Genomic DNA, 14,020 nt, shown 5'->3' with positions numbered 1-14,020 from the left:
ATCATAAGGGATCTGATTTAGGTCATACCTGAATGCTCTAGTGGTTTTCCCTACTTTCTTCAATTTAAGTCTGAATTTGGCAATAAGGAGTTCATGGTCTGAGCCACAGTCATCTCCTGGTCTTATTTTTGCTGACTGTATAGAGCTTCTCCATCTTTGGCTGCAAAGAATATAATCAATCTGATTTCTATGTTGACCATCTGGTGATGTCCATGTATAGAGTCTTCTCTTGTGTTGTTGGAAGAGGGTGTTTGTTATGACCAGTGCATTTTCTTGGCAAAACTCTATTAGTCTTTGCCCTGCTTTATTCCGTATTCCAAGGCCAAATTTGCCTGTTACTCCAAGAGTTTCTTGACTTCCTACTTTTGCATTCAAGTCCCCTATAATGAAAAGGACATCTTTTTTGGGTGTTAGTTCTAAAAGGACTTGTAGGTCTTCATAGAACCGTTCAACTTCAGCTTCTTCAGCGTTACTGGTTGGGGCATAGACTTGGATTACTGTGATATTGAATGATTTGCCTTGGAAACGAACAGAGATCATTCTGTCGTTTTTGAGATTGCATCCAAGTACTGCATTTCGAACTCTTTTGTTGACCATGATGGCCACTCCATTTCTTCTGAGGGATTCCTGCCCGCAGTAGTAGATATAATGGTCATCTGAGTTAAATTCACCCATTGCAGTCCATTTCAGTTCGCTGATTCCTAGAATGTTGTCATTCACTCTTGCCATCTCTTGTTTGACCACTTCCAATTTGCCTTGATTCATGGACCTGACATTCCAGGTTCCTATGCAATATTGCTCTTTACAGCATCGGACCTTCTATCACCAGTAACATCCACAGCTGGGTATTGTTTTTGCTTTGGTTCCATCCCTTCATTCTTTCTGGAGTTATTTCTCCACTCATCTCCAGTAGCATATTGGGCATATGTCTCTGCACATATCAGCCTGAAGGCACCCGATCTCAGCTGATCTCCAAAGCTAAGCAGGGTCAGGCCTGGTTAGGACTTGGATGGGAGACCACCTGGGAATACTGGGTGCTGTAGGCTTTTTGCCTAGATTTTTTTTTCTTTTTTTCTTTTTTTTTTCATAGAGGGAAGGGTGTGGTCAACTGCTAAGAACACCATTGCCTCCACTCTGTGTTGGAACTCAGTTCTGGGTCTAAGCAAGCGTGGCTTCCTGGTGCAGTCACCACCTTCACTCACCTGCGGGGGTGGACTTTTTGTCCACCTTGTCACCACGTGCAGCCTGGTCACCCCTGGGGGCTGTGCTGTGTGCATCTGCTCTGCTCACAGTGCACCCTATGGTCCATCAGACTTCACTCATAAAAGGGAAGTGTAAGGATGAACTATTTCATAGTTAAGAATTTCAAGGTTGCAACAGCATTGACCAAAGCACGTGGGCACAGGTACAAGACCCGTGCATTAGAGAAGCCACAGTGTGGGCTTCAAGGACCCTCCAGGTGGGGGGTGGGATGGGGTCTGGACAAGAGTTTCCTGCACACGTGGCTCCAGGCTCTGTTGTCCGCAGGGTGGACGACTGTCAGCACTGCCTGTCTGTGTGGAGGGGCTCTGGGGCTGCCCAGCTCAGTAAGAACGGCAATGGTGGGAAGGGAGGTTGTGCTCCCTTAGCATCCCTGACCTCACATGTCCTCATCAGGGCAGCTAAGTGCCTAAACAGCCCCTTCCTCGTCTAGCTCTGAAGACCTGGAAGATGTGGGGGCTGAAGGACATGCAGAAAACACAATTCTGTAAAGCAACTATCCTTCGATTAAAAATTTTAAAAAGATTAAAGAAAAAAACCACAAATAACAGCAACGGCGGGGCTTGCATTCTCAGCCAGCCTCTGCCAGATTCTGCCTGTGCTTATGCAACAGACCAAAACGCTGGTGCTCCCACCCTGTATCACAGATGAGAATAGAGACACAGAGAGGTTGAGCATCTTGTCCCATGTCACACAGATGCTGAGGGCAGAGCTGAGAACTGGACCCCTGTGGTCGTGTCTGGAGTCCAGATGCTGTGATGACCCTGCTGAAGTGGCAAAGACAGAGTGAGGGAGACCAGATGGCCCAGGCTGAGCGAGGCACATGCACATGCACACATACACATGCACGTGGCCTTCACTTTTGGGGCTACAGAAGTCAGAGGAAGACAGAGGGCAACCAGGAGAGGCCAAAGTAGAGTCTAGGTCTATAGGGAGGAGAGGCCACACCTCCCAGGAAGCCAGAGTTTTCTCTTCCCTGATGAGTCTGTCTCAAATCCTAGATTCCTCTCCCTGGACCCTGGAAGTGACTGTCCAGTGACCTAACTGAGTTGGCTCCAGAACAATGCCTTCCCAGGGGTTCACTATCACTGGACCCCACTGCTGTCAGTAATAAGGGGGGGGGGTGAGTACGTAGTCTGGGCTTCAGATTTGTTTGGAGACAAAATTTATTAGAAGAAGTACAAAAAACCGTGAAGGCAATTGGCATGAATATCTACAGAACACTTAAGAAACCATCTGCTGTTTATCTACCTCCTCTCCTGTCATGAAAGTGGAAGGTGTGTTTAATCAATTAATTCTGTGTTCATCACACTGCTTCTGTAAAATATTTGCTTATGTGTTTATTTACATGGCTGCACTGTGTCTTAGTTGCTGCATGTGGGAGGTAGTTCCCAAATCAGGTATTGAACATGGCTCTACGCATTGGAGTAGTAGCCACTGGACCATCTGGGAAGTCTCTCCTCATACTCTTGGTGACAGTAACGGATCATAAACCTGCTCTGAGGCCCCCTTAGAGCTGAGGCATGGGGTGGCTGCAGTAATCCTCCTGTGGCTAGGATGTGGTTTATTGGTCATGACTCACTCACACTCCACGCAAACATAGGGCTTCTCCCCTGTGTGTGTCCTTTGGTGTCTGACGAGATTGGACATCACACTGAAGCTTCGCCCACACTCCCTGCAAACATAGGGCTTCTCCCCTGTGTGTGTCCTTTGGTGTCTGATGAGACTGGACATCACACTGAAGCTTCGCCCACACTCCCTGCAAACATAAGGCTTCTCCCCTGTGTGTGTCCTCTGGTGTGTGATGAGAACTGACTTCAAACTGAAGCTTTGCCCACAATCACCACAAACATAGGGCTTCTCCCCTGTGTGTGTCCTCTTATGTCTGGTGAGACGTGACTTCTCACTGAAGCTTCGCCCACACTCCCTGCAAACATAGGGCTTCTCCCCTGTGTGTGTCCTCTGGTGTGTAATGAGATTTTTCTTCAAACTGAAGCTTCGCCCACACTCCCCACAAACATAGGGCTTCTCCCCTGTGTGTGTCCTCTGGTGTGTAATGAGATTTTTCTTCAAACTGAAGCTTCGCCCACACTCCCCACAAACATAGGGCTTCTCCCCTGTGTGTGTCCTCTTATGTTTGGTGAGATTTGACTTCTCACTGAAGCCTCGCCCACACTCCCCACAAACATAAGGCTTCTCCCCTGTGTGTGTCCTCTTATGTTTGGTGAGATCTGACCTCCAAATGAAGCTTTTCCCACACTCCTTGCAAACATAGGGCTTCTCCCCTGTGTGTATCTTCTCAGGTGTGATTAGACTTGACCTATCCTTGGAGCCTTGCTCATGCTCTCCGTACTTGAGTCTTATAATCCCTGAGACCCCTGCCTCCATGAATAATTTGCCTGTGTCCTCTGGATTCAGCTTCTGGCTTGTGCTGGGCTCTTCGGCCATTCTCTCATGCACCTCAGAAGCCCCCATTTGTCCTTTGGGTGTGTAGGAAGAGGCTGTTGAAATCCTCTTCAGCCTTATGCAAAGTTTGGGGCCTTTCAGCAAAGGATGGGGCCTTTCCTTGGGCTCTCGACCCTCTGGTTTGCCACTCGGTCTGTGTGGATCAGAATATTGCTGCTGCTGATTTTGACTGCCTGGGCAGGGATCCTCTGGTTGGAGGTGGTCTCCTATAGATGGCCTCAGGATGATCTGAGAGGGGTGATTGCGTTGGACATGTTGGCTGAGGAATTTCTGACTGGAGAAGGACAGAGAGCAGGAGGCACATGGGTGGATCTTGGGCTTTGGTTCTGCTGAAAGAGGAAGTTTTAGTCAGGTAGCTGGTTTGCCATGGTAAAGCCTGCCCCAGTAATCATCTTAGTGTTGACGGTGCACGATTTGTCTCCCATCAAGTGTGTCTTTACAGTCCACTTTTCCATTCCATTCTTATTCTCTACATCTACAGAAATCCAGGAAGCTTGCATCAAGGGCCTTTTCTACATACCACCCAGCCTAGGGACCTTTCAGTAGCATCAGAGGCAGCGTCTCTCCTGATACAGGTGGATCTGCAGGGACCTTTCCCTGCATGTAAGTATCTGAAAAGTCGTGTCACAGTGGCCACAGGTATTTTACCCTACTGAGAGATAAGACTCTTGATGACTTAGGTGGAATCTTCCTGAATGGCTCTGTGTGAGGGGAAAGGGTCTATTAAGTTAGGGGCACCTGGCCTAGAGCTCTCTGCATATGTGAGGCAGCACAGGGGGTGGTTAGAGCAGGTGTGAGTCAAGCTGTATTTGAGGCTTCTTGTTCAAAGAGCAGCCTTTCAAAGAAACCACTCTACAGGAAGTGGGTTTGAGACTGGACGAGACCAAGAGGCCCAGGTCCTACTGACTACAGGTCTCTGGCTCCTGCTGCCCCGGTTGGTTCATAAATTGCTCCTCTCTGTTTTCTATACATCATACAATAAAGACATGTCCTTTCTCAAGCCTCACCAATATTCATACCTCTAATTTCACACAGTCTTAGTCCATTTAACATGCACTAGGAAGTCTTGCTTAAAAATACATCTCCAGCCAGACTCTTCACACCCTCACTCCCAAGCATCTTTACCCAGGCCACTTTCCCCTCATGTCTGGCAATGAACTGACCTCTGAGGGGACTCCCCACTGCTGTCTCTTCCCAAAAATGAAGTGGAACATCATCTTAGAACAGAGAACATGCCGCTTGGAGCTAATAGCCACATGGTTGTTCTGTGTCACCCAGGAAGACCCTAAGGCCTGCACATGGACATTGACGCTGAGGCTTCTGTGTTCCATCCAGCCTCCTTCCTCTCCCTCTGTGCTTCCTCCTGCAACCACTGACATGGCCTCTCTTCCAGGCCCTGAGGCTGCAGCACTGGCTGCTCCCTTGCCTGGAATCCTGGAAGCCATAGGTGTTATCTCTGCAGAGACCCTGCCCCACCATCCTCCGCCACACCCCACTCTGTTCATGCGGATCCGAGGCACTTTTCATGCACTGGTTTTCCTCAGAGCACCAGCCCCTGTCTGGTATGAAGCCCATGCTGCCCCAAGGCAGTGGTTCTGTCTGTTTCAGTGTGTGTAGCCCTGTCTGGCACAAAGTATGAATTCACATGACAACAAACTGAAACAGTAACTGAATGCAAATCACTGTATGCATGTCACTTAGAAATGTGGAGGAAATGAGGAAGAAACTGGTAAAGGTGAGAGAGCTGGTAGGTGCTAAAAAACTTGCTTTTTGCTTCTAAGCCTTTCAGCAGAAGGTGATGTTACATATTTTTTGCATGAAATATTGAAAATTAGAACTAATATTTTTAATATAAATATTTTTCCTAACAGTCTTATGAAATGAATCAAATTCTGAGGCATTTTAATTGCAACTTGACTGACTTTAGACTGGATTGGACTCTGCTTCAGAATCGGACCAAGGAAGCTCCCCAGGATGGGGTGGAGCGCTGGAAGAGGGGTGACGCTCACCTCTCCGGGCCGAGAGCTTGCTCTTCCCCCTGTTGTCCATCTTGATGCCGAGTTCCTTGCCATACTCGTCCCCATACCAGACCAGCAGCTCACAGCCCGGCCTGACCACCTGGCGGGTTCGGTAGAAGATCTGCCCGTGATACTGCAAGGCCACCAGGTTCTGCTCCTCATCATCCCGGGCACAGTTCACATACCTGGGATCAAGGCCAGGAAAGGGAAAGAAACCACAGGTGAGGAGACCCTTCCACTATTGGACCACGCCCAGCTCCTTGCCTTCAGGCTCTGAGGCCGCCATGGTTCCCACCGCCCCTCATGGGGACCTTCTGTACACACCTTAGACCTGGCTGTGTGAATTTCTATTTCCAGATCCTGTTTCCAGTCCTCTTCCTGGCTGGAATGCTTTTCTCTCCTTACCTAATTAGCCATTGTCCAGAGCCCAGTTCCAGACTTGTCTCCACCTGGACTGTCCATAAGACTGGTGACCTCCAGCTCCTCTAAACTCTAAATTAAGTTCTCTTTCATTCCGCAGGACTTGGTACTCCTAGGCTAGCATGCACCCCTCAGCACTCACCCCAGCCTTCCTTCTCTCCAGAGGCTTTTCTCCAATCTCCCGACATGTATCCAGGGTCCTATTCACTTGCCCACCCTCTCCCATGGAAACATGGAGAGTGCTCTGACATAGCTTGAGACAGAGAACAGTAATAGTTTATTCACTTTCTGCCTGCCCTGATGAAAGTAGAGGCCCTCAGAGAATGGCCATGCTCACGGCCATCCTGCTCCCCATTCCTTCTCAGGCCTCAGGGCCCACTTCTCACTGGAACCGAGCCTGGGGAGGTTGTTGCCCACACGGACTCAAGGTCTCCCATGTTAGGTTATCCTGGTGCTGTGCAATTATTCAAAAATAGAAAAAGTAAGGTTACTATTCCTAAAATCAATTGGTTAATGTCTGTCTTCAGTATGTTCTCCAAAAGGACATGGGTTGTGTGATCTGCTTCAGTAATGAAGTTCACTGTCTAAACTGGGACACAGAGTGTTTGGTAAGTGTCAATTAAGTGAGGTAAAGTGTCCCTGGTGAATCTAGACTCCTCAAGTTGTGTTCAAGTGCCTCAGTTTTGTTGAGCATATAGACATATTTTGAGGGCACATGCTATATTTTTCTTTCTTTCTTTCTAATGTCTTTTGAAATGAAAGAGCATGATATGGAGGGAAAAGAGGCAAGAAGATGTGAAAGCTACCGAGGGAGATGGGCTGAGAAGGAAAGGGGTGTGGGTTTGAGGGAGGAGCGACATCTACAAACTGCAGGCTCACTGCACCCACCTCATCCAGTTGGCCAAAGACGTGTCTTTTCCATCCACATACTCGTAGCTGTTTCTCCCTTTGGTGACCTGAGTGTCAGAAAAGAGATACAAGCTCTCTTCTCTCTTTTACTTTATTTTATTTTATTTTTTTGGTAGTAAGTAATAGAAGAACTTTCCCCCTGCTGGCATTGGTGCTCTTCAGCCTGCATGGATTCAACTGCCAGTCGGACCACACAGTAAGCTCCTTAGTAATCATTTCAAGTCTGAGTCTATTGGCACATTGAAGGCAAGGGCTCCACAAGTGAAGGGTCATTTCTGTATGCCTGTACCACTGTCTCCCAGCTCTCCTCTGATCTTTAGATAGAAGTCTTGTGTGCCTGTACCACTGCCTCCCACCTTCCTCTGACCTTTGGATAGAAATCCTGTGTTCATGCCCAGTGCACACAGTACACAGGGCTGACTGTGTCATTGCCGACCATGTCATCACCATCCGTGTCCTTGCATGTAGACATGAAGTACACCCCCACAACACACAAACGATTAGAGCCAGAGGACAGGGAAAGAGGGCTATTTCTCACCATCCAGCAGTATCCACTGTGGGAGTCCTCTTCATTGTATATGATCTGACCCTCGTAGGGGCCAAAATGCAGGCCCAGTGGCAGATCGGATGCCTCGTTCCACACTCCAAGCCCAGCCTTAGGGATGCCCGATGGCCTGATACTTAACCCAGGGGGCAGAGTGAGGGCTGAGCGGTTGGCATGCCCCTTTTCCACTGCAGAGTCCTTTACAAAGGTTGGGGGCCCATGGGCAGCACAGCTGTCGATGAAGAAGTTCTGACATTCCTCACAATCTGGAGGTGAGAGCAACAGGGATGAGGGGAGGTATAGTGATGTTGCTGGTTGTAAAGACCTTCAGAAAGAGCTGGGGCACTCACGGCCTTTGGCCTTGATCCTGTACCCCAAGTCCTAGAGGAAGGGGATGATTGGGGGACCAAATGGTGAGGTGAGGTTATTGTACCAAGGTCTCATAACCCCTTCTCCATGAGTGGGCCAGCAGGGTCACTCACACAGGTAGTTGTCATCCTGGGGCTCGCTGACCTCGTGGTACACATGGCCCTTTCTTTCTCGTATGCTGTACCTCTTCACTTTGGTCTTCTTTCTTCTGAGTTCTAACATGGAGAACAGAAGCTAAGCAAGGCTGGTGGGGTCTGGAGAATTAGTCCCTGTTTTACCAGAAAGGGTGAGATCTCCTACTTGTCCATCTATACAGTTTGTTAAAACTTTTTCACATTTATTTTTCAAACTTTTACTTTTGTACTTTTATGTTTTAATGATACATTATTTATTGGCCATGCTGTATGGTTTGTGAGATCTTAGTTCCCTGACCAGGAATGGAACCCACACCTCCTGCAGTGGAAGTGTGGAGTCATAACCACTTAACCACCAGGAAGTCCCTTCTCTATACTTTGTTTCTTCTCCCTTTAACTACTGGTTCAGGAGACTGAGGCTCCACACTGACCACAGATGCCCAGTTCAGTGTTAGCTTCCCGCACTTCCTGTTAGTAGGTTTAACTTCCCAACCTTCTTACTTAGGAAATAGTTCACTGACACATCTACTCAGAAAATATATGTGAAGGGCATGACATGTAAAGCATTGAGCAGAGGTCTGTGTATAAATACTAACAAAGTGTGGTCCCTATCATCACAGCTGGATTTATTGAACTTCTTGTAGGTGTCAGCACTTGTGCATTTCATGTAATCCTTCCAAACACCGTATGCTCAGCTTCACTTTACAGATGAGCAATCAGGACCTCAGAAAATGTATAAGATTTTCCCAAGGCCCCAGTGCTAACTTTATGCCTCAGATCAGTCCAGCTTAAACCCACGCCTACCCAAAGTCCACACCCCACACCTAGGCCATACTTATTAGCTTTTCTACAGGGATTAGAGGAACTAATTAGAGGAACTCCACAAACTTTATCTTACCAACTTTGTGTCTGGGGTGCTTTCCAGGGGTCCTCGCTTCTCTGGAAGGGGGCACTGGTTTCTGAGCCTGTTTGGAGCCACTTTTCTTCAGAAATTTTGCTGCTCCCGGCAATTTCTTCAAACTAGATACCTTATTTAATGGTCCCCTGGACAACCTCTTCCATGTGAGTAAAAGACAACATGTATTTCTTTAGTTCTTTAGGACTGTATGAAGTGTTTTTACATGCATGACTTTAGTTAATACTTTGACAATTCTTGGAAATACCTGGTGGAGGGGGGCTCTGAACACTGGAGTGTAAAAAAAGGACCTAAGTGGGTAGTGAATCAAAACTAGAATTCATATCTTAAGATTCTTTCTCTTCAACTTTCTGCATAAAAGTGAGAGCAACGCAGGGAGAATAGCTTGAGGTCAGGGAAAGAAGAGGGTAAGGGCTCATAGAGAAATCCGTGAGGTTTTCTACTAATTAGTGGACCTTTGATGGAGGAGGAAGTATGGAAAATTACAGAGGGGACAAAAGGCATCTGGAAAATAAAGTGACAAAGTAGTGAGATTGAGAAGAGAAAAGATGATCTGCAGAAACACATTCAGACAATAAAGAAAATGAGCTGAAAGTTTCAGGTTGCCATGTCCTAGAGACAATGTTTGGAATTAAAGTAGCTGGCCTCATCAATTCTCCTTGAAGAAGGCTGTACGACTAGTGGGTTCTCCTCAGTTTCCTGATCTATAAATTGGTATACATGCTGATTCTTAATGTTATAGTGGACATGAAGTTTAATAACATTCAACAAATCATTGTGTGAGCTCTTTAATACAGTATGAATGTGAGTGTACATCCCTGCCATCAATATATCCCCTTGACTGCTTCTATATTTGAAGTCTAGCTCACAAGTACCACCCTCAGTATTCCTTGACCTTCTTATTCCTAGATGAATGTTTAAATGTGGAGTCACTCATTCACAAAACATTCAGAGGGCCCTTAGGGGCTTTGAGCTGGGCCTGGACATCTGAGAATTAACGAGTATGGGCTACGCTCTCAAAGCTCACAAAACAGGGGCAGGCTAAACAAATGATTCCAAACAGGAGAGTTGTCTAATCAGAGCTCAGAGGAAGGACTTGTTACTTCCTCCTACAAGAATGAGCATTTGAAATCATGTCCAGATGATGAGTTTCTACTCAAAAGCTGGTAACCTATGTGAAGCCCTTCAGTTATTTTCTTATTTGTTGTTTTTGAGTCATAAACCTGAAGCTTGTCAGAGCTGCAAGTTACTTCCTCTTATTGGAGTAGGAGTCTCTGAGGTAGGGATCATGTCACCTTCTTCATCCTGGACCGTCCACTCTACAAACTACCCAACATGTCCTTAAGCTTCCCTTAGTCAGATATCCCTCACTAGCACAGCACAAAAGAACTGAGTTTGAAAATATCTCTCAGATGAATGATATAAAGATGTATGAAGAAACTTTATAGAACTATGGAAGTTCTAACGACTTTGTAAGGGGATTAGAGAGGGGGCTTTGCATTAGATTGTACCACCAGTGATACTGTGATCCCACGAATATAATCAAACATTTTTTTTTTACCTCAGTTTCTTGATCTATAATGGTGATAGCTATATACCTACTTATAGGTACTGTAGGATTGTTTTAAGGTTTAAGTAAGTTTATTCACATAAAAGGCTTAAAGTCTGAAATATTGTGAAAATAATGTAACAATAGAACAGCCTACTATATTTGCTGTTCTTACTAACTATAAAGACGGTAATGATATCAGACATTGTGCTAAAGATTCAGGACAGGAAGGCAGCAGTCTCCAGGATCTCTGTGTTTCCTCCTATTCTCACCTGTGACTGGATCCGTGAGGAGGATTCTTTTGTCAACAGGATTTGGGAGACACTCACCTTCTGGTGTTTACTGGGCTCCCTTCTGAAGGCCATCCCAGAAGGTTTACCTAAAAAATGATGAGAATCAGTGTTTTGGTTGGTAAATGTTTCCAAACTCTGGGCATTCTAATTAAGGACACAAAATTCTGAGCCAGAGAGTGACAAGGACAAGGATTACCAAAGGAGGAATGGAAAGTGAGTTCTGTATCATCAACTCCTATGCTTCCACTGGGAGCATAATATAATTTTATTAAAATTTAAAAAATATGAAACTTCATCTGTGCTGCATCTGATGCCCGTAAAGTATCTAATAAATTTACTAGACTTTCATGACAAAAATACTTAACAAAGTAAAAATAGAAGGAAGTGACTGCAATATAATAAAGGTCATATATGAAAAGTCTATCTCTAACATCATAGTCATCAATGAAAAGCTGAAAACTTCTACGATCAAGAGAAAAAGGCAAGGATGCCCATTCTCAATACTTCTATTAAATATAATATTAGAAGTCCTAGGCAGGGCATTAGATTAGAAAAGGAAACAAAAGGCTTCCAGTTGAAAAGAAAGAAGTAAAATTATGTCTGCTCACAGAGGACATGATTTTACGTGCAGAAAAAAAATTTTTTTCAATTTTATTTTATTTTTAAACCTGAAACACTGTATTAGTTTTGCCAAACATCAAAACGAATCCGCCACAGGTATACATGTGCTCCCCATCCTGAACCCTCTTCCCTCCTCCCTCCCCACACCATCCCTCTGGGTCATCCCAGTGCACCAGCCCCAAGCATCCAGTATCGTGCATTGAACCTGGACTGGCAACTCGTTTCATACATGATATTACACGTTTCAATGCCATTCTCCCAAATCTTCCTACCCTCTCCCTCTCCAACAGAGTCCATAAGACTGTTCTATACATCAGTGTCTCTTTTGCTGTCTTGAAAATTTTTTAAATTACACACACACACACACACACACACACACACACAAAACCTGCACAGAAAGTTACATGGTAGAAAATCAACATTCAAATATCTTTCCATGCATGAACAACAACCATTCCAAAAAGGAAAATAAGAAAACAATCCTATTTGTGTTTTGTTTTTTAAACCTATAGTCAAGAGCTAAGTGAATTTATAGTCTAGGGTATGTTTAATTGCCTTTCATTAAGGATGTTTCGCAAAAATAATTCTTTTTACAAAGAATGATAAATTTTAAACATAAAACACTGGAAAACCTATACCTTCACCTTCATTCAGGCTCATGTCAATACTCAGCCACAACCACTTTAGAATGCTGAAAATTATGTTTTCTTTGCTAATGGCTGAGATGCAGTTGAGACCTAAGCCCAGGCTGGTTTCTTGAAGACACCTCTAAATCCTTCTGGCCCCTCACCTTGTTGCCTTGGTGTCCATTCTTCATCAGAATCCTCAGTGTCATCTACCTGGGGTTTGAGGACCTGCCTGCGGTGATGCATGAAACCTGGTTGAGTGGCTCTGAAAACCTGGAAAGAAGCAAACTATATGTTCTAAGAAGGAGGCACAAAGCACAGAAGCGATGGAAAGTGTCACATAGTCAGGGAAATCAGTAGGATGGGCTGGAAGAATGTAGAACAAGGCAAGATGTGAGCTCTGCACTGACAGGGTCAACCCCACTTTGGTACAAAACAATAAAAATTCCCTTCAGGTTAGTCTCCACACAAAAGGGACTGTGAGCAGAAGAAGCCACCTAAGAGAGGGCCAAGTAAACACTAAGGGTGAAGACCTGTTTCATGTTTCCCAGGCTCACAGGCACCCAGCACTTCGTGTTACCTATAGCAATCAGCGCTTCGTAGTTCCTTTTCACATTCCTATATCGGATTTTTTCCCATTCTCCCATCTCTGCCCATTCTTCCTTGGTGAAGTATATGGAAATGTCTTTGAAAGCATCTTTGGCTTAAGGAAAATAGTAGATTCCATCAGTGACTTACTAATATATGTCAGACCTTAGAGCTGACTTCTCCTCCACCTTTTGTGCAGGGAGTAGCCTGAAGCTACTGGATGGTCTCTGTGAGACAGGGATGAAGACTTTCCTTCCTGCCTGTGTCCTGCTTAACTGAACAAACACTGAGCATTTTCCTAACTCTCCCTGGACACAGAGCAGTTGGTGATGCTAGTGTCCTGTTTTGTCCCACTCCTCCCCACCATCTCAGAGAGGACCAGGCATTCCCATCCTGTGTACATTCACAGAGAAGTTCACTCAGCTGCCCAGGCAAGCAGTTTGTGATCCTTCAGGGACCAGCGCCATGTCCTTCCTATAGAGCTGGCTTAGAGCCCAGCTTTGCCACCTCCGCCTCTCACCATGGGCTTCCATTCTGTTCTCCCAGCATCTCCCTCAGTGCTGTTCTCTGGAGACCTGTTTGGGCTCATGGCCATGGGACTGCCTCAATGCCAAGGTGCCTGTGGGAGAAGAAGATGCTGAGATGGCCCAGACCACTGTCCAGAGCCTGGTCTGTCTCCCTTGGGTGGAGTGTCCAGGGCACGAAGGTGTGGGGAAAGTCGGAGTGAGGGTGTTGGTGAGAGGGGCGGATCCTGACCAGCTATGACAGGCCAGCCTAATGTGAACTAGATTTGGTTTCTATGGTTCCCTACAATTCAGGCCCTCTGAGGAAAGGCACTGGGAGGGACGTGTCTGTGGATGACAGAGGGAGTCCTGAGGAGACTTAGAAGCCCATAACTGCTGGACTGGGGTCAGGCTGAAATCAGGGCTCTGTTCCAGTGCACGAGAGGGAATATTTCTCCAAGAAGTGTTTTGAAGATCTCCGCCTGGGAACTCGGAAAAATCTGGGCATAACATGGGTTCTACGTTTCAGAGACAAGTCGCTCTGCTTGAGGAGATCTGCGACACAGGGGCTGAAGGAACTGGGATCCTCAGACAGAGGAGACTGGGGATGTTTTGGCTGATGTAGAATGTGCAGGGTGAGAGAACTTGGGATCTTTGAGGCTGAGGAAATTGGAGGTTTCTTATTAAGGGGCTTTAGGTCTCTGACAGGCAGGACAGTGGGAGTCTTGAGGATGAAGAGTTTTAAGAGCTCCCAGGCTGAGGTATTCAGGGTCTCCGAAGTCAAGGAAATTTAGTCCCTCTGCG

At 46.1% G+C, this 14,020-nt stretch overlaps 1 protein-coding gene across 1 annotated transcript; it reads right to left on the bottom strand.

Moving 5' to 3' along the window:
• Positions 1 to 1,998: 1,998 nt before the first annotated feature.
• Positions 1,999 to 13,302, bottom strand: LOC112582838 (histone-lysine N-methyltransferase PRDM9-like). The gene is made up of 10 exons (XM_045164390.1): positions 13,227 to 13,302; positions 12,696 to 12,822; positions 12,290 to 12,390; positions 10,915 to 10,964; positions 9,019 to 9,175; positions 8,100 to 8,201; positions 7,612 to 7,883; positions 7,053 to 7,120; positions 5,736 to 5,929; positions 1,999 to 4,052 (listed from the first exon to the last, which is right to left on the bottom strand). The coding sequence occupies exons 1-10, from the start codon at positions 13,300 to 13,302 to the stop codon at positions 2,839 to 2,841; spliced, it is 2,361 nt and encodes a 786-aa protein (XP_045020325.1). The 3' UTR covers positions 1,999 to 2,838.
• Positions 13,303 to 14,020: the final 718 nt, after the last annotated feature.

Source organism: Bubalus bubalis, chromosome X (genome assembly GCF_019923935.1).
Source record: "Bubalus bubalis isolate 160015118507 breed Murrah chromosome X, NDDB_SH_1, whole genome shotgun sequence".
In the NCBI taxonomy this organism is placed as follows: domain Eukaryota; kingdom Metazoa; phylum Chordata; class Mammalia; order Artiodactyla; family Bovidae; genus Bubalus; species Bubalus bubalis.
The sequence above is the reverse complement of the archived record's forward strand: the minus strand, read 5'-3'. Positions and strand labels throughout refer to the sequence as shown.